General features: G+C 36.9%; 1 protein-coding gene across 1 annotated transcript; it reads right to left on the reverse strand.

The window, feature by feature from the left end:
• Nucleotides 1–3,575: 3,575 nt before the first annotated feature.
• On the reverse strand, nt 3,576–14,365 carry LOC119987175. The gene is made up of 7 exons (XM_038831982.1): nt 13,996–14,365; nt 13,003–13,238; nt 10,502–11,189; nt 9,724–10,087; nt 6,956–7,029; nt 5,018–5,212; nt 3,576–4,430 (listed from the first exon to the last, which is right to left on the reverse strand). The coding sequence occupies exons 1-7, from the start codon at nt 14,197–14,199 to the stop codon at nt 3,849–3,851; spliced, it is 2,343 nt and encodes a 780-aa protein (XP_038687910.1). The 5' UTR covers nt 14,200–14,365; the 3' UTR covers nt 3,576–3,848.
• Between the last annotated feature and the right edge of the window lie 4,363 nt (nt 14,366–18,728).

Genomic DNA, 18,728 nt, shown 5'->3' on the forward strand with positions numbered 1-18,728 from the left:
GTAGTAATTCTATGCAGAAGAATAATACAAGAAAATCAGTCTTTAATCTGCAGGAGCAGCAGCATTGTAAAATATTCAAGTTGTAATTGAGAATCCAAAAATAAAAATCCTTCTCAAGCACTCACTTTTCATTTATATTTCCGCTGTACCCAACAAATTTGGTATCGGAGCCTTGTTCACAGCCCTGTTTTTCATCCCTAAACCTCTCTTATTTCATCCCCAATGGCATCTACTTCGGTTCCTACAATGTTTGCCTATTCTCCAAATCAAGTTCCAATATTTGAAGGAGAACACTATGACTATTGGAGCAGCCAAATGAAAACCATTTTTATCTCCCAAGATCTATGGGAAGTTGTGGAGGACACATATTCAGAACCAACTAAAGATGGCAGCTCTACCGGCTGGACTGAAGCCAATCAGAAGTTATACAAGGAAAATGTCAAGAAAGATGCAAGTGCATTGAGGTATATTCAACAAGGTGTCAGCAAATCCATATACCCTCGTATCTTTGGCGCAAATAAAGCCAAACAAGCTTGGGATATTCTGAAAAATGAATTTCAGGGAAGTGATAAAGTCATCTCACTGAAGCTACAATCACTTTGGAGGGAATTTGACAATATGGCTATGAAAGAAAGTGAAAGTATTCAAGAATTCCTCTCCACGTGGCTGAAATTGTGAACCAGATTCGAAGCTGTGGAGATACTATTGAAGACAAGAAAATTGTCCAAAAAGTTCTTCGTAGTCTTCCAGCAAAGTTTGATCATGTTGTTGCAGCCATTGAAGAATCAAAGAATTTATCTACCCACACCTTCCATGAATTAATGAGCTCTCTTCAAGCACATGAGCAAAGAATCAACAAGTCGCCAAATCAACCATTGGAGCAAGCTTTTCAATCCAAGATCAATTTCTCAAACAAGAGAACCACTAAAGGAGAGCAAAACAAACGAGGCGGTTTCCAAAGGAACTGGAAAGGACAGCAAGCACAGAATGGGGATGCTGAAAAAGGGAACGAAAGAAGAGGAAATTGACAGCAAAAATCTGGTAATTATTTTCCTTCTTGTCGAATCTGCAAGGGAACTAATCGTGAGGATAAAGATTGCCGATATAGATGCAAAAAATGCAAAATCCCCAATCATTCTCAAAGGGATTGCTGGTTTCAAGAGAAAAAGGTAAAGAATGAAGCCAATTTCACACAAGATGAAGGTGATCAACTTTTTCCTTGTATGAGTGTGCAAAATGAATCTCACAATACATGGTACGTGGATAGTGGCTGCAGTTCTCATATGACAGGAAATCGGGAGATCTTTGTGGAGCTTGATCAAAATTACACCTCTCAAGTAAAGCTTGGAGATGGAAAGTTTCAAACTGCTGAAGGCAAAGGAGTCATTGCTGTCCACACAAAGGGAGGTAACAAAAATCTCATTGGTGATGTTCTTTATATTCCAAACTTGGCTCAAAATCTCTTGAGTGTTGGGCAACTATTACGGAAAGGTTATTCGTTGTCTTTTGATAATGACACCTGCAGAATTTTTGATAAGAAAAACAATCTCACTGTAGCTACAGTACAGATGAGAAACAAGGTTTTTCCTCTCATTATGCCCCAAGTTGAGAAAGTTGCATTCAAAACTGAAAGTTTTGACTCAACTACATTGTGGCATTTGAGATATGGCCACTTGAATTATAAGGGGCTACACCTACTGAAACAAAAGAATATGGTAATTGGACTGCCATTTGTTGAGATGAAGAACAAAATATGTGAGGGCTGCATGCACAGACTTTCTTTTCCTAAAACATCCTGGAGAGCAAAAGCTCCATTAGAATTGGTGCACTCAGATATTTGTGGTCCTACAAGGACTCCTTCTCTTAACAGTAAGAGATACTTCATTCTCTTTATTGATGATTATACTAGAATGATGTGGGTTTTCTTCCTTAATCAAAAGTCCGAAGCTTTTTCTGTCTTTCTTCAGTTCAAAGCTCTCGCAGAAAAACAAAGTGGACATGAAATAAAGACCCTGCGGACTGATCGTGGAGGAGAATATATTTATACTCATTTTATGGAGTATTGCAAAGAAAATGGAATTCAAAGGCAGCTTACTATTAGAAGAAGTCCCCAGCAAAATGGGGTAGCCGAAAGGAAGAACCGGACTGTTGTTGAAATGGCTCGAAGTATGCTCAAAGGCAAAGGACTTCCTAACAAATTATGGGCTGAAAAACACGGCAATCTATATTCTTAACAGATCACCGACAAAGGCAGTGCGTTACAAGACACCATATGAAGCGTGGAACAAGAAGAAGCCGGTTGTTGATCATTTAAAAGTTTTTGGCTGCATTGCATACTCTCTAATTCCATCACAGGAAAGGGAGAAATTTGATGAGAAAGGTGAAAAACATGTTTTCATTGGCTACAGCAACGAGTCTAAAGGTTATCGGCTATTCAATCCGAAATCTAACAAGCTAATAATTTCAAGAGACGTGGTGTTTGATGAATTGGCTGCATGGACTTGGGAAGAAAACTTCTCTCAAGCACCAACTGTGAATGATTTTCTTGAACCAGGGACAAGTCAAGATGGATCTCAATCCTCTCAAACCAATCCAAGTGCAAGTTCAACTCCAGCAAGATTGCAAGTTTCTGGATCTTCTAGCCAAGAGAGTCCAGATTCGCCACCAAGAAAAATGCGCTCTTTAACAGACATTTATAAGTCATGTGATTTTGCTCTCTTCTCTTGTGAGCCACAAAAGTTTAATGAAGCTGTCAAAGAAGATGTATGGAGGAAAGCCATGGATGCCGAGATCGCAACTATTGAAAAGAACAACACGTGGGAGCTTGTTGATCTTCCAAAAGGAAAAGATGTAATTGGCTTGAAGTGGGTCTTCAAGACTAAGTTCAAAGAAGATGGATCCATTCAAAAGCACAAGGCAAGACTTGTTGCAAAGGGCTATGCACAACAGCCTGGAATTGATTTCAACGAAACATTTGCACCGGTTGCACATATGGAGACTATTCGACTTGTTCTAGCCTTAGCTGCCCAATTGAAGTTAAAGGTGTACCAATTGGATGTAAAATCAGCATTTCTTAATGGAGAACTTGAAGAGGAAGTGTATGTGGAGCAACCGGAAGGCTATGAGGTGCAAGGAAAAGAAAACAAAGTCTATCGACTTCATAAGGCATTATACGGCCTAAAGCAAGCCCCGAGAGCATGGAATAGCAAAATTGACAGATACTTTTGTCAAAATGGATTTCAAAGAAGTCCAAGTGAACCATCACTCTACATAAAGAAAGAAGGTATGGCTAACTTTCTCATAGTTTGCCTTTACGTTGATGATTTAATTTATGGACAACGCTAGAGACCCCCAAAAATCCCCCAAATCTATGTGGCATTAAAATAACCAAGCAGGATGTTAACGCATGCCCTTCGAGCTTTCAGCCTTTCACTATTAGATTTAAGGGTTAATCACAATTTCAAGAATAGGATTTTCATTAAAACTTCTAGGATTTTAAGTGCATTGGCTGTGGAAAAAAGATGTATCGAAATTGTGCGACAAGAAAGAGGGGGAGCGATAGAGTGGAAAATTGCTTCTGTAAACTCTGTAAATTTCCCACTTCTGGTAACTCCGTAAATTTTCGCATACTGGCTAAATGAGCAGGGCCAGAACGCCCCGTGAGACGCTTTCCCCTTGCATACTGAACTGAAGAGACCTGAATGACAATAAACATATTCAAAGTAATTTTTGCGCCTATAAAACAGTATCAATGCCAAAATCCATGGGTTGCAGTTCTATACTAGCAAAGTATGGTGCAGTCAGCAACTCCATGAATTGCAGCTAGTTGAAAAGTTCTCCCGAGAGTTTTATGGCCCTCGCATCTTCTCGACAATATTTCTACTCTTCTCTTCTAAGTGACGCCTCTTCTCCCCAAGTTTCTCACCCATCTTCTTCCCCAGATCAAGCATCCTTGCTTTTCTTCCAATTTTCTTTGGCCTCAAATCATCTTCTTCAATGATGTAATCCTGATTCTCTGATGATGTTTCCCCTATGTTCTCCTCGCACATTTCTTCCGTTTTATCACCAACAAACAAAGGTGTTTTCAGTTGCAAAAACTTGCTGTCTCCTTTTCTAGAACTCAATGAGGAGCCTGACGCATTTGAGGAATCAATTGTTGGTTGTTGAAGGCAGTCAACGTTCTTTTCTTTTTTAAGCTTGCTTTCACCGTGATCAGTGGAGGTTCCCCTACTAGTTTCGTTCTTGGTTTCTGATTCAACAGGTTGCAAAGAGCTGAAAGCTTCATGCGCTGTATGATCACTAACAGCTTCTTGATTAAGCCACATAAATGGAGCAGCTTTCCGAGGGACCCAGTCGTCCATTTCTGCTAACATCCAGGGAATGGACAAATTTTCACAGTGAGGAAGCACCATAGTCTCCTGAATGGCTGCCTGCATAAGTGAAAACATGAATCGGCTAAAGCTCCTTACGCATTTTCTCAATTCCAGGTCTAACAAAGATAATATATAAGTTAAGTTAATTTATTAATGCAAAATCATTATTCCAAAAAGGATAAGTACTGAGAGTCACAGGGCAGGGGGCATTGAATGAACTTGATCCAATTCAAAATTTTGAGGGATGCAGCAATCGTGGACGCAAACAACGATTTTGAGTTCGTAAACCAAGAAAAAATAGGCGATCTTGGATGCAAGAATACACGTCAGAAAAAAGAGAGACAATTTGGGATTGAGGGGATAAGCATGAATCCCCCCCGCCCCAAAAATGTCGACATTTAAAGATGTATAATAGTTTTAGACAAAAAAAAATTATTTTGTCATTGATATAGAAGGAGAAATGGAGAATACAACAAAAGGTCAAACGAATTGACAGAATCATGAGCAACGTCAGTATCTGGCAATAAAAATATAAAATTAGATATCACTACCTGTAAATATGAGTCTAAGTACTTTAGTTTCAAGCAATGCGTGAAAAGTTAAACGGATCTAACAAAAGTATGTAAGAAACTTAAATTCCTTACCTTAAACTTGTTAATCAGGAAAGAAGCAACTTGTCCACTAGTAATCTTGTGCTCCCCAACAGATGACTCCAGGTCAAGCTCTATATCAGGCATGGATGTGAAACCAAACCATAACTGACCAGAGGGAGGGGGCTTTATATATATTCGTATAGTTCCTCGAAGAGATGCAACTTGAATAGACAAAGAAAGAGGTACCTTTGGATCAAAAGGAAAATAAAAAAGTTGAAGGACAAGAGACCATTTGCTTGTAACTATACATCTTAAAACTCCTAAAGCAGCTTTTGTAAAGTGTAGTAAATAACAATAACAGAAACAATAGAAGATCCACCTTTTGCACTAGTAACATGTTCAAGATTCTGAAAACATATATTCCTCTCAACATATTACTTGGAGAAATACATAATAGATTCTACGAAGAAAAGGTGCAGCATATATATGGAAATATTGTGCCCTATGGATTTAAGACTAAAAGAACAAGAGCCAATTGCAAGGAAATAGAGTGTCAAACCAAGCACAAAATGAGAGGATATACGTCCTATCTTAACACACAAAAGGAAGGCCGTACAACATAAGGTAGAGTTCTATCTCTGGTTCTCTCAAGTTCTCTGGTGTCATATGGTGTTAGCAAAATGACAAACATTTATTTGCACAATATGGAAAATATTTCCAAAAATGAACTTTTTTCAGAGTTGATTTGGCCACATAATTCGATACTGAATCCTCACTCGTGAATACTAACAGCAACATGATTTAAGTGCCACCTAGTACCAACTAGGTTCGGCATCTTTCAATAAGTTAAGTTGTTGGATTAGGGCATTTCCCATCAATTATACATATTCTAACACTCCTCCTCACGTGTGGATTGCAATCTGACTGCCCAACACGTGCACACAACAAACGAGGCTCAACACTAGGGCTACTCTCACACAAGGTCCTCAGTTGAGGCAACAACACACACACAAAGGCCCACACTTAGGACAACAACAAATGGAGGTTTTAAATTGTGGAAGTTAAGGTTTGAACTTTGAACCCAAGACCTCTTGCTTCGATACCACGTTAAGATCAGTTACTTTGCCATTCAATCCAATAAGTTAACTTGTTGGGTTGGGGCATTTCACATAATGTATACATATTCTAATAGTAACATAGGTCAAAGGTAAACACCACCCGAATATAAGGAGATACCGTTTCTAGAAATAGAAATTGAACATGCGACCTCTAGGTTGCACCTCTGTAACTTTACCACTAGGTCACATATTCACCTGTATAGTAACATATTAAAAACAAATTTTAATATTTCAAGGGGGACAAAACAAAGTATGGAAAAAGTATTCTTATCGAACAGAGACAAAAAGAGCGTATCACGAAAAAAGGAATCCTCGATATCACAAAAGGCAGCCAAGTCGATCACGCAGTGAACCATGAACCGGAAAATTTTTTAGGTCGATGACCGGTCGGTTTTTACCACACGATGTCATAATGCAAAAGAATACAAGCTTGAAGAAGGTAGAAGTTGGGTTTTTTTTTTCAAACTTCTGTTACTGAAATAATGTTTTTTTCAATGATAGGGAACCTCTCCAAGTGTAGTCAAGATTTCGATTGAATCATTGATGAATGATGAAAGTAGTTTATCCAAAGAAAAATAAGTGAGCGGCTGAGCGCCTATGACTGGAAATAACTACTTCAAACCAAGAAGAATGGTGTTTTATGTAAGATAGTGCATTGAGAAACATCAAATTGCAAAGAAAAAAGGTCTTTGCAACAAAGATACAAAAACCAAGGACACATTAATATGATAGAGATCTCCTTGAATCAATGGGTTTTTACATTGAGTTTCCCTTACATTTATGATTTATCACACAAATGCGCATTATAAAAACATATGACCTATGTATACGAATAGAAATACATTATACATACAGAAAACCGATTACAAACCTGTGAAACCTGTTTGGCAACAGAGTTAAGAATAGACTTCCACCTGGATCCACAAGTTGATGATAGTACACTGTCTGTGAGACAAAAAAGGTGGTCAAAATAAGAGTCCCTTAAATGACACTTGTTGAAACAATATGCAATCACAATTTTAGTCACCAAATTATCAAAAAGTAATGCATGATATCCTCTAACCTAGCAAGAAGAGGACGCAGCAGGCTGGCAAACCTGATTTGAATACATCCATTCCTCCATTTTACAAAACACATAGGAAATTAACAAACTCTAAGCCACAATTCTTATTAATTATAATTCAATTGATCTTACATTTTTTATGTGAATAATATTGATTTTATTATTAGTTTTTTTTAGCGTGACGGAAGTTTCGAACCTTCGACATCAATGAAATCCTAAGGAGTAGCTACCACTGGACCAAATCTTCTTTTCTTTTCTTTTTTTGACTGAAAAATTTTTATTCAAGCACCAAGGGGGTGCAACCCAAAAGAACACAAGAAGGAACGCAGGCCTAAAAACTCCATACTACATAAGTTCAAAAAATCAAAAACATTCCCTAATAATGGTGAACTCAACTTTAGGCACTCCAACCATTTTTCTAAGAAGACTTCTAAGGAGGACTCATTGGCGTTAAAAATTCTGTGATTCCTTTCAATCCATAACATCCACATTACAAACATTGGAATAAGTTGAGAGAAGCTTCTGTGATGTTTTCCTTCGCCAATAGATTTCCAAGCCAGTAGCTCCTTGTCCGCTGAAGCATTTGTAACCCATCTAATGCCAAGCATGGTCAGCACATTTGCCCACACCTTTGTGGACCAAGAGCAATGTAAGAGCAGATGATCAAGACTCCAAGTCAGCCATACAGAGGCAACATCCATTCACCATACAGTAAGTAACCCCTCTTCCGCAAATTGTCCACAGTTAGGATTTTGCCCCAAACAACTTCCCAGCAGAAAAAGCCACCTTAGGAGGAGCCTTGGATTTCCATATCCAATGCCACGGGAACTACGAGTTACCAAGGTACAACTTATCCTTTATAAGCTCCATATAAAAAGAGCTCACTGAGAAAACATTATTACTTGTAGCTCTCCAGCATAATTTATCAGCCTCCGAAGGATTGCAATTTATGTTATAGACGAAACTCCAGAAGTTTGAAAACATTTTCACTTCTTGAGCATCACGCGTTGAACTTACCTAACTCATGCAAAATAAGAAATTCAAATGTGCTCATTTGGCTATCTAGACTTTAGAGGCATGCTTGCCTAGGATTTTCTTCTTTCTTCACTTTTCTATATTCTCATTACCAATAAAATGAACTCAGGAACAATCTCAAGGCTCTAGAACAGTACCCCTAATCTGTTCTCTCTGTATCTTTTACCTTCAAACTTTCCTCTATATTGTATTGTTCCCTTCCATTACCTTCTGCCTCTGTTTTTCCAGAAACCAGGAACTTCGAGTAGCAGCCACCGTTTTGCTTCAAAATCTTCTCTCAACCGTAATCACCCAAAAAAAATACTTGTAGGATAACTATTCTAAATCTGTCCTGCATCAATTTGCTATCAAAGCAAACAGCCCTTCTTGCTTAACAAATGGAGAATTACTCAGGAGCAGATTCAAAACTACAAGGTAGAATTGATGCTGAATTTCTGATTGCTGAGACCATGCACTTGAATCACTTTATCTACAGAAGGGCACAATATGGTCTTGAAATGCTGGTCTCTTTCCAAGGAATCTTAGTTTTTCAGATACTGACAACAAATTGTTCACTCTGGTGGAGGCAAACAATTCAGAATTCAGATTACCTCCTAATATACATATTCTTTCCTAGCCTTTCACACCAAGAATCCGAACAAAACCTATATTTGCTTTCAGCCATTGTTTTTCCAGCAAGGTAGGACATGAAATGCATCCATCGTCTGCTTTAATGCCTTCTTCACGTGCTACATCACATAAAATAAACTGCGGACAGATAACTCTAAATCCATCCTGCGCAGGGGCGTGCCAGGATTTTAGACAAAGGGGGGCAAAAAAAATTGTGGAGGGTCCTGCCCCCCGGAAAAAAATTTTAGGACTATTTACTGATTTTTTTTTTGTTCCAAAGTGTTGTTTTAATATGCTCCTAGTTCAAAATGGTCATTCTGTAGTTGTTGTGGAAACAGAAAGAGTTAACACTACACGAATCAATCTCTCAGTCATATAATAATTCTTTGACCTTCTTTATGCAATAATTTCCAATATAATTCAGAAAGTGTGATCTAATTTTGCCTAATTATCAGCCAGATTAATTGCACAATCTGGTCCACCCCACTAAAAGTGCATGTTGGGTCCTAAAGTCTATCAGTCATAGTTGTAATATAATTATATGCATGAGCACAGTCTAGACCTACTAAATTGGCCCATAAAAATATGGGTAAAATATGACCCATGAAAATATGGAGAGAGTATTTTGAGTAGGAAATTTTTTTAAAAGGCACATAATTTGAAAATATTGATAGCATATATGGTATATATAACCCTCCTCCATTACTACTACCACCAACAACAACTACAAGAGCATAAATAAATAAAAATTTAAAATAACTCAACAAAGTTGACAACCTTTCTGTTTGATCAGGTAGTCTAAAGAAAACTTTTGAAGTCTATATGAAAGATTTCTTGGTTTGTAGCATATGCATCACAATTCTATATTTCATAATGATTAGGAAACATGCAGCAAAATCTAAACCAGTTAGCTTTCACACAAGTTTACATACCGAAACTAGTATCCACTTCATTCTTGCGCTCTTCTGCATCAATGGTCCCTTCAGAAAGATTCAACTGCTTCCCCAACCGCTCAAAACCTTCAAGAAGGTCAGGAGAGACATTAATGGAGCTTGATTCTGAATTTGAATCTACTACACCTTTCTGGAGATCTAGCTCACAAACTTCAACTCTTGTTTCAACATCTAATATTGCCCCACCAGAGTATTCAATATCAACTTCTAAAGCCCATGCCTCATTCATGTCAGTAGGACAAACTCTCATACCATGGATATAAGGTGGGAGATTCCCAGGATCTATATCAGTACATACAACTTCACCTATGTAACCGGGGGTCCTCATATTAGACAATGTCCTCTGTCAAACCAAGTAAAAAAGGTAACTAAATCGCATCAGTATCTAGAAAAAAAATCACAAGTTCATAAAAACTTTGCTCAGGGAAACACATAGTAAACAATAAAGTAAATCATTTTCTCACCCTCACACATTACACCTTTTTTTATTAAGATACCTCTCTTCTAGCCTCTTAAAAACTATTCTCGTCAATCACCACATCCCAAATTTTAAGGCGGCAACATGTCTTACTCTGGCTTGTCCAGATGAATTGTAAGTTGAAGCACATGTGATAGCAATAAATAAGACAACGTTTAGCCATTTCTTAGTAGAACAAAATTGATTGATATCCTCACAATAGTGCCTCGCAGAAACAAAAAGAAAAGCAATCACTCACACAAATCCACACAACTGAATCTAATTTGAGAGATTGTAAACCTGAATACGTGCTTTCAAGGAACTTTTCACCTCCAAACAGCTTTTGGCATCGAAAAAGAGCCTAGAAATCAACAAATTTAAACAAAGTGTACCCTCATCAAAATTCTTGTCATCAGTTTCTGCATCAGAAATTGAAGAAAGGTTGCCTTGGCTTCCTGAGTGAGGAAAGGTTGATGATGAGAATTCTGTACTTTCCTGTGCGGAAGAACTTTTGGGTGTCTTCATAGTAGGACCACTCTTTGTGGAGGTAGTAGCCAAGAATGAATCTTGCATTAGACAAAACTTCTCACTAGTCTTTCTCTCTTCGCGGCCATACGACGAAATCCTTGTCCCTTTATTTTCTACACCACTCTTTGATGCCCTTCTGGCAAGCCTTTTCAAAAATAGGCGCACCTTTGATGACGAGCCATCAAGCCTATTTTCATGATCCAAGGACTCGCCATTTAGCCCCACTGCCAGTCTCCTAAATGGTAAGTTAGCTGCTTTTAAGAACGCCAGGTAACTGTTGAACTCCTTGTGCCATTTGGTGAACCAAATAATTCTTTCTTTGTTATCACATGAAGCAAGGCGAAGGGCCTTACACCATGACTCCTTCTCCCAGGATGTCTCGAGATAAACATAAAATATTTTACTTCCATTATATATTGCTTCAGTCCTGTTTTCCACCTTTATGGGGAATCTTTTGGCCCTATAAAACCTATTTGCGTCAGAACACAGAAATTCATTTTTTTTTCATATATTAGGAAAGAGAAAGTTAAACTTAAAGAAAATTCATGAGTTATATAATAAAAAAAAACTTTAGCCCAATAAATTAAAGAATGAAAGTAAAGAGAGCAAATGTAGAAGAAGAAAAAAGGAAAGGGATAGACTTTAGTTTTTCTCTTTTCTTGTGTGAAAAAGAATGGGGTAGAGGAAAAAAATGCAAAACTAGGAAGGTTTCCCACATATAGGAAAGAAAGTAAAAGGAAGGAAACAAAATTATGAAGGGCAAACTTAAAGAGGATAGTCCAACATTCTATGAGATAAGAACTTGCCTCATGTATTTACACAACCTATGGTAAATAGAATTGCAGCACAAGTGCACAACATCTAATTGTCATTGTTTGTTAGTACAAGGCTTCTTTATATAGAGAATCTCTACTTTAAATAAAATAAGGATTCCTAACACTCAATAACGATAATGAAAAACTAAAATAGAAACCATACTTCTAACTCCTAACGGGGCATTTGGTTGGTGTTTTGAGGGGGGGGGGGGAATGAGGGTGGAATTAGTATATTCTCTTGTTTGTTTGAGTTTTGGAGGGTGGAATCCCAAACTCATTCCACCCTCTATTCTTGGTGAGAATGACTATTCTCACCAAGGAGAAAGAATGAGTTTTGATGAGTAAAAGACTCTTTACACTAGTTATAAAATATTGTTTTATTTTCTAAAAAGAAAAAAGGGTAATATGGAAATTGTACTATTAACATTCTCACAGTCATGCTCACTCTTTATTTTATACCAAACATGGCCATGCTCACCCCATACTCATCTCACACTTGCTTCGCATTCATCTCTGCCACATCTCATACTCACCTCACACAATTATGAACTAAATGCCCCGTAAGTACCAAAGGTCAATAATTAAACTTAAACAGAAATTCAACTCCGAATACTAAAGGACTCTAAAAATACTCTAGATATAATATACTTGAGACCAATCAAATATTTTTAGAATGTAATCTAGTTTTGAAATCTTTCTAATTGTCTCCTGCTTAAGTAGACCTGACGAAGAATCACATTATCTGTACAAGCTAATACAGTCAACCCAAATATCACAAATGGTATGGCCCAGGTAAAGTGTGATGCACTAGTTCATATATCTACCATCATGCAAGTGAATCTAACCCGTGGATTCATTTGTTGAACCAGGTATGAAGATTGCTTCCAAATACATAAATATTTCTATATAAATTCATCAGGCACGAAAAATAAATAGAAAGAGCCATTTCTATTTGAGTTTATGGTAGACTACAACTCTATAATAAATTATATATCCCATTTACTGACTAAAGCATATATCTGGGCAGAAAAGGGAAGAGAATTACGAGAAAAAATCCTGTTCTTTGTAGGGCAACAACAAAGCAGATTGCAGCCAAAGTCCCACCAGACAAATTTTCAAACCTAGAGAAAAACTAAAAACTGAGAATGCTTGAAGTAAGTGCGTGCCAAAAATTATGTTCTACGCAACACAGAAATTCATCTCAATATGTCCACTTTACGGTTTAGGAACTAGACGGGTTTGATAGAGCACTAGAGACCGAAAAGACACCCGGGGGGGGGGGGGAGTATAAGGTCTGTGAAGAATTTGTACACTAGCATCAACTTAAGCGATAATTTTAAGATCCATAGATTTATGAAAGATTAAGTAAATTGCATCATCCCCTTTTTGTTTTAAAACTAAGCCGAAACCAAGAATACACATGAAGCTGAAGACAGAACGTGGCAAAGACCACATTACCATTTTCTTGAAGATAGATTTGTAGCTGAAACAGCTTCTACTAAGCAACCTTTTAGTGAAATAGCAGTCTGGGAACCATCGAATCCTTTCAAAATCAGTGAACAGTTCTTGATTTTTGCATACTTTCGAGTGGGTGAGACCTCAACATACTCCCTTTTCCTCTTTTGGTCTCTGGGTACCTTCTCCAAAAGCCAAATTTTAGCAACTTTATCTGATTCGAGAACCCAGACTACTCCCTGAAGACACATTCAATTACACAAGCCTGTTAAACACTAGTAAGAATCATAGTCCTTTTAAGATCTTGAAAATTGCTGCGGCATAAGACGTGAACAAAAGGTTATAATTACAGGTTATAATTATATCTTTCTATCAACACCTGAAATTGCATTGTGTTGATAGAAAGATATAATTATAACCTGTGATTAATTCTCCTAAAAAGAATATGCTAAAGTAGAGAAGGAAGTCACAGTAATAAAATTAAAGAATGCAGGATATTGACTAATCCAATGAAATGCATTTTTTTATACATTCAGTGCATGTCTACAAATATCCTCAACCAAAAAAAGCATCCAGTAGAGACTATTAGAACATCCAGTCCTAAACTATAAATGCTTGAACCACAGCTGAGATCCCAATTCCCAAGAAAGGGCATGATTGACTAGGCTAAGGCGACAAAGAAGCCTCCATTTGGTGCTAAACCCTTTGTTTGGGAGAAAGGATGTGAGGTGTGTGGTGGGTTACATATAAAACCTTATGCAAGAGTAGGAACAATAAGTATTTAACGTTTTCTTACTAATTACACCTCCAAAACCTCACTTTATCCCCATCACCTCCTCAAAACCTCCTTCTCAAGCAAACCGAAAATGATCATACCAACAATATCTTATCTTTCAAACAGTTTACGCAAATGAAGGAACTAAAACCTTAATTGAATTGATTACTATAGTAAATAAAAACTGGGAGCCTAGATGATAGAAATATAGTTTGAGATACCTCCTTGCTATAAGAGGACTCCGGGGATTGTCGAGGATCCGGACCCTGTTGATTAGAACTCGACAACTTTTCGGCCTCTTGTTTCGTGTTCTTGCGATTGAGTTGCTTCAAGACCAGCATTAGTCCAAGGCCTTCAAGGGCAGCAAGGGTAAGTGCCCCAACAAGAAACCCGCCGATAAACACGCTCACCCACGACATCAACATTTCTCAATTCGGGATTTAGATGATAAACGCTGAATTGAAACCGGCGTTTCTAGATCAACGGGCTTTGCTCATAATGTCGTCAACTGAATCGAGCATCATCTTTGATACAATCTTCAGAGGTTATAGAACCCCACTTGCGTTTCCTCTGCTTGCTTCAGTGGATCAATTCGCGAATATAACCCAAGCGCGGGTTATTATTGGACAAAAATATATATTTGGTCCTCAACTATACCCTTTATTTCATTTTTATCCTTAAAATTTTTTCCTCTTAAAATCATCCTTCAACTATTCAAATATACCCCGTTCATCCCTCAAATAGTCAAATGATTCCGACATCAGAAAAATCATACGTAACATCCAAATTGGCTTACTTTTTACACTTGTCATCCCATTAGGCTTAAATTTTACACCCGTCATCTCATAAAATTCCCAAAATATCTAACTCTTCAAAATCCCCAAACTATTTTGTTCCATAGTTTAAGCACTAAAAGTGTTAGACATTAATAGTTTAGAGATAATATCGTTCTCGTTTGTTAAAGTTTACCAACTAGGATTACTCCGATATACCAAATAGATGTCACGTTGGATTTTTCCGGCTACTCTCTCATTTGAATGACGAAATAGATACATTTTAATAATTAAAGGAAGAAGTTAAGAGAAAAAAATTTAAAGAATAAAGTGAACCTAAAGATATAATTGAGGGATCAAATATTATATTTTGTCGTTATTGTTACATTAATTTAAATCAATAGAATAAAGGTATCTCGTGTCTTGATTTAAATCAGTTGAATTAACTATTCCTTCGAGTTGCTCATGTATATAATTTATGCGATTGATTTAAATCAATGGAATTAGGTATTCTATTGAATTTTGCACATCTATGATTATTTCATTAATTTAAATAAATAGAGTTAACCATTTCATTGATTTAAAGCTATTTCATTGAATTCTCTCAAACATATGATTATTTCATTGATTTAAATCAGTGAAACTAGCACCTAATATCAAATCCTGACTTCACACCTGCATACTTGGGCTACCAAATACTACCTATTAGTCTAATTATATTTTATTAATAGTTAATAATCAATATCTAAACAGGAAATGAAACGGATTTGGATTGGAAACAGAATTAGTGATTCCATTTTATTATTTCCTAATTCTAATTTACTGAGAGAACAAAAGCATTCCTGCCAGGGAAGCCAGGCAGTGAGCTTTCGCATCGCCGCGTGTTGATGTTGACGAGGCAGCGTCAAAATGCTTTGGGTGTTTGTTAGGAGACTGAGATATTATTGCCTATTTTGTCTGTATCTTCAGTAGGGATACGATGTCGTTTTGCCTCTGTTAATAGTCTTTATTTCAAAGACTCTGGCACGATGTCGTATCTTATGTTGTCTTGTCTTAGTGCCGTTAGGCTTTATAGACGTTGTATCTGAAGAAGCCTTTATCTTCTTTAGCTGCCTCATTCTTTGAATGACTTTCGGTGGAATCTATTTTTCTTGTATCAATGAAAAGCTTCCAGCTCTTTGCACAATTTTCTGTCTGATTCTTCATTTGATTTCATGGTATCGGACGCAGGTTGAATGAATCGTTTTGGAATCGTTTACAAACGCCGATCTGACAAATCAATTTCTTCAAATCCCTTTCTGAGAAATTTTTTTTCAGAAACAGTCAGTATGGCACAACCTCTTAATCAAGCCTCTCAAAATCCTTACAGAAACCCTTACTATATGTCCCATTCTGATTTCTCGTCTAACCTGATTGCATTGACTCTCACGGGTGATAATTATCACCTTTGGAGTAATCGCTTCCGCACAGCTCTTAGGGCGAGGAATAAGATAGGGTTCGTTGATGGATCCTTGCAGATTCCATCAGAAGATGATCCAACTCATGAAGATTGGATACTCTGTGATAATCTTGTGAGAAAGTGGATTACCAATTGCGTGTCACAAGAAATTTCTGAAAGCACAGCTGATGCTCTTACAACTGCAGATCTATGGAAGGGTCTCAAGAATAGGTATTCTGCTGCAAACCCAGCCAGAATTTTTCAATTGTCTCGTTCTGTAGCTAACATCAAGCATAGTGGGGCAAGTTTGAATGAATATTTTGGAAAAATAAAAACTATTTGGGACGAGCTACATCAGTACAAGCCAAGTAGGACATGCAAGTGTGGGAATTGCACTTGCAATGTTGGAAAGGAAAATGTTGAAGACAGAAATGAAGAAAAGTTGATCCAGTTTTTGATGGGACTGGACGATAACTATGAACATGTTACAAACCAGATTCTCCTTTCTGACCCACTTCCTCACATAGACAAAGCTGTTGCTCAAGTAGGACAAGTGGAAATGAAAGCTGGTATGAACAACAAGAAGCAAGCTACAGTTACTTCTCAGGAGTCAGTAGTTATGCAAGTTGTTGAGAATTCAAATGGGAACACCACAAGAGATTTTAAATCTTCCAAAAGGGCTCATCCAGACAAGGAGAAACTCTTTTGTAAGTATTGTAAAAAGACAAATCATACGATTGATAAATGTTATAAACTTGTTGGTTTTCCTAGTGACTAGGATGCACAGAACAAAAGGCAAAAGCAGGCTACTGTTTATGGTGACAAAAAGGGTCATTCTGTTAATCATGTTGACTCAACTGCAAATTCTAAAGTCATGCAACTATCAGAAGGTCAACTTAGCCAACAATTGATGGCATTTTTAAAGGCAAATCTAGGAGGAACAGAGAACTCCAATCATGCCTCAGTATCTGCAGTTAGAGGTACAAATTTACATTACATCTCTGTGTCTACTGTATGTGCTACAACTTTTTTGAAAACTGATTGGATTTTAGACACAGGTGCTACTGATCATGTGGTATGTGAAACAGAACATTTTATTAAGTATATAGAGCTATGTGATAACTTTGTTATGTTACCTGATGGTAAAAAATATAAAGTCAGTGGGATGGGTGATATTAGACTAGGAAATGATCTGCTTATTAGAAATGTTTTGTATGTTAAGGATTTTAATCTTAACCTCATATCTACTAGTAAGTTTACTGAGGATAAGAAATATGATCTGATTTACTCCTATGACTCATGTGATATGCAGGACAGAATCACATTGAGGAGGAGTGGACTGGCAGTCATGCTTAGAGGTCTATATCACCTGTTAGAGGAATTAAAGCCAAGCAAAATATCAAGGGCTGCAGCGATTTTTGGAAGAAAGGAAGATTTGTGGCATTTTAGATTAGGACATCCTTCTAGAAGGATATCAGAAATGTTGTCTTTTGATTTATCTACTAAATGTAATGAATGTGACATTTGTTGTTTATCTAAGATTAAGAGAAAATCTTTTCAGATTAGTACAACTAAGACTTGCAAGCCATTTGATCTTTTGCATTTAGATATCTGGAGTCCCAATGGTGTGGAATCTATTGATGGTTTCAAATATTTTTTAACCTTTGTGGATGACTACACTAGAGCAACCTGGATAGTGCTGATGAAAAACAAGTCTAAAGTTAGAAATCACATTGAGAGTTTTAACTCTTATGTTAATAATCAATTTGATAAGAAAATTAAGGTCATTAGGTCTGACAATGGGGTTGAGTTTAATATGGTTGATTTTTACAAGAAAGAAGGAATAATCCAACAGAAAAATTGTCCCTACACACCACAACAAAATGGTGTTGTAGAATGAAAACACCAACATATTCTTAATATTGCAAGAGCTCTAAAATTACAATCTGGATTAGATGAAATATACTGGAGTTACTGTGTATTGACAGCTGTGTATTTGATTAATAGACTTCCATCAAGAGTATTGGACAAGAAAAGTCCATACCAAATTTTGTATGGAAAAGAACCTGATTATGATCATTTGAAGGTGTTTGGATGCTTATGTTTTTCAAAGATTTTGAAGCATCAGGGATCAAAGTTCGATCCCAAAGCCAAAATATGCATTTTTCTTGGATATCCTTCAGATATAAAAGGATACAAATTGATGGATATAGAAACAAATGATGTGATTATTTCTAGAGATGTTATATTTCATGAGAATGACTTTCCTTGCAAAAATATGTTAACTAATAATCAAGAAGAGACAATGCCTACTCATAGAGATGCATTAACAGGTAATCTAGGGGAGAGTACAGCCATATGATACCCAAATTTGTTGGTAAGATTATTCAGAAAGCTGAACAAAACAAAAGAGAAAGGAGAGTTCCATCCTATCTTAGAGATTATGAATGTAATGTCATTAGCAAGTCTGCTGGTCTTACTCAGATTAATGGATTAAATAGTTTTTTTAGGTGCTATTACAACTGAGTCAGAACCTAGAAATTACATTGAGGCATCTAAATCACCACAATGGTGTGAAGCCATGAATAAAGAAATGACTGCCCTAAATGAAAACAACACTTGGACTCTTGTTAATTTGCCAAAAGATAGGAAAGCTATAGGATCAAAGTGGATATATAAAATAAAATACAAGCCAGATGGGACCATAGAGAGGTATAAGGCCAGATTAGTTGCCCAAGGCTAT

Source organism: Tripterygium wilfordii, chromosome 20, assembly GCF_013401445.1.
Source record: "Tripterygium wilfordii isolate XIE 37 chromosome 20, ASM1340144v1, whole genome shotgun sequence".
NCBI lineage: Eukaryota > Viridiplantae > Streptophyta > Magnoliopsida > Celastrales > Celastraceae > Tripterygium > Tripterygium wilfordii.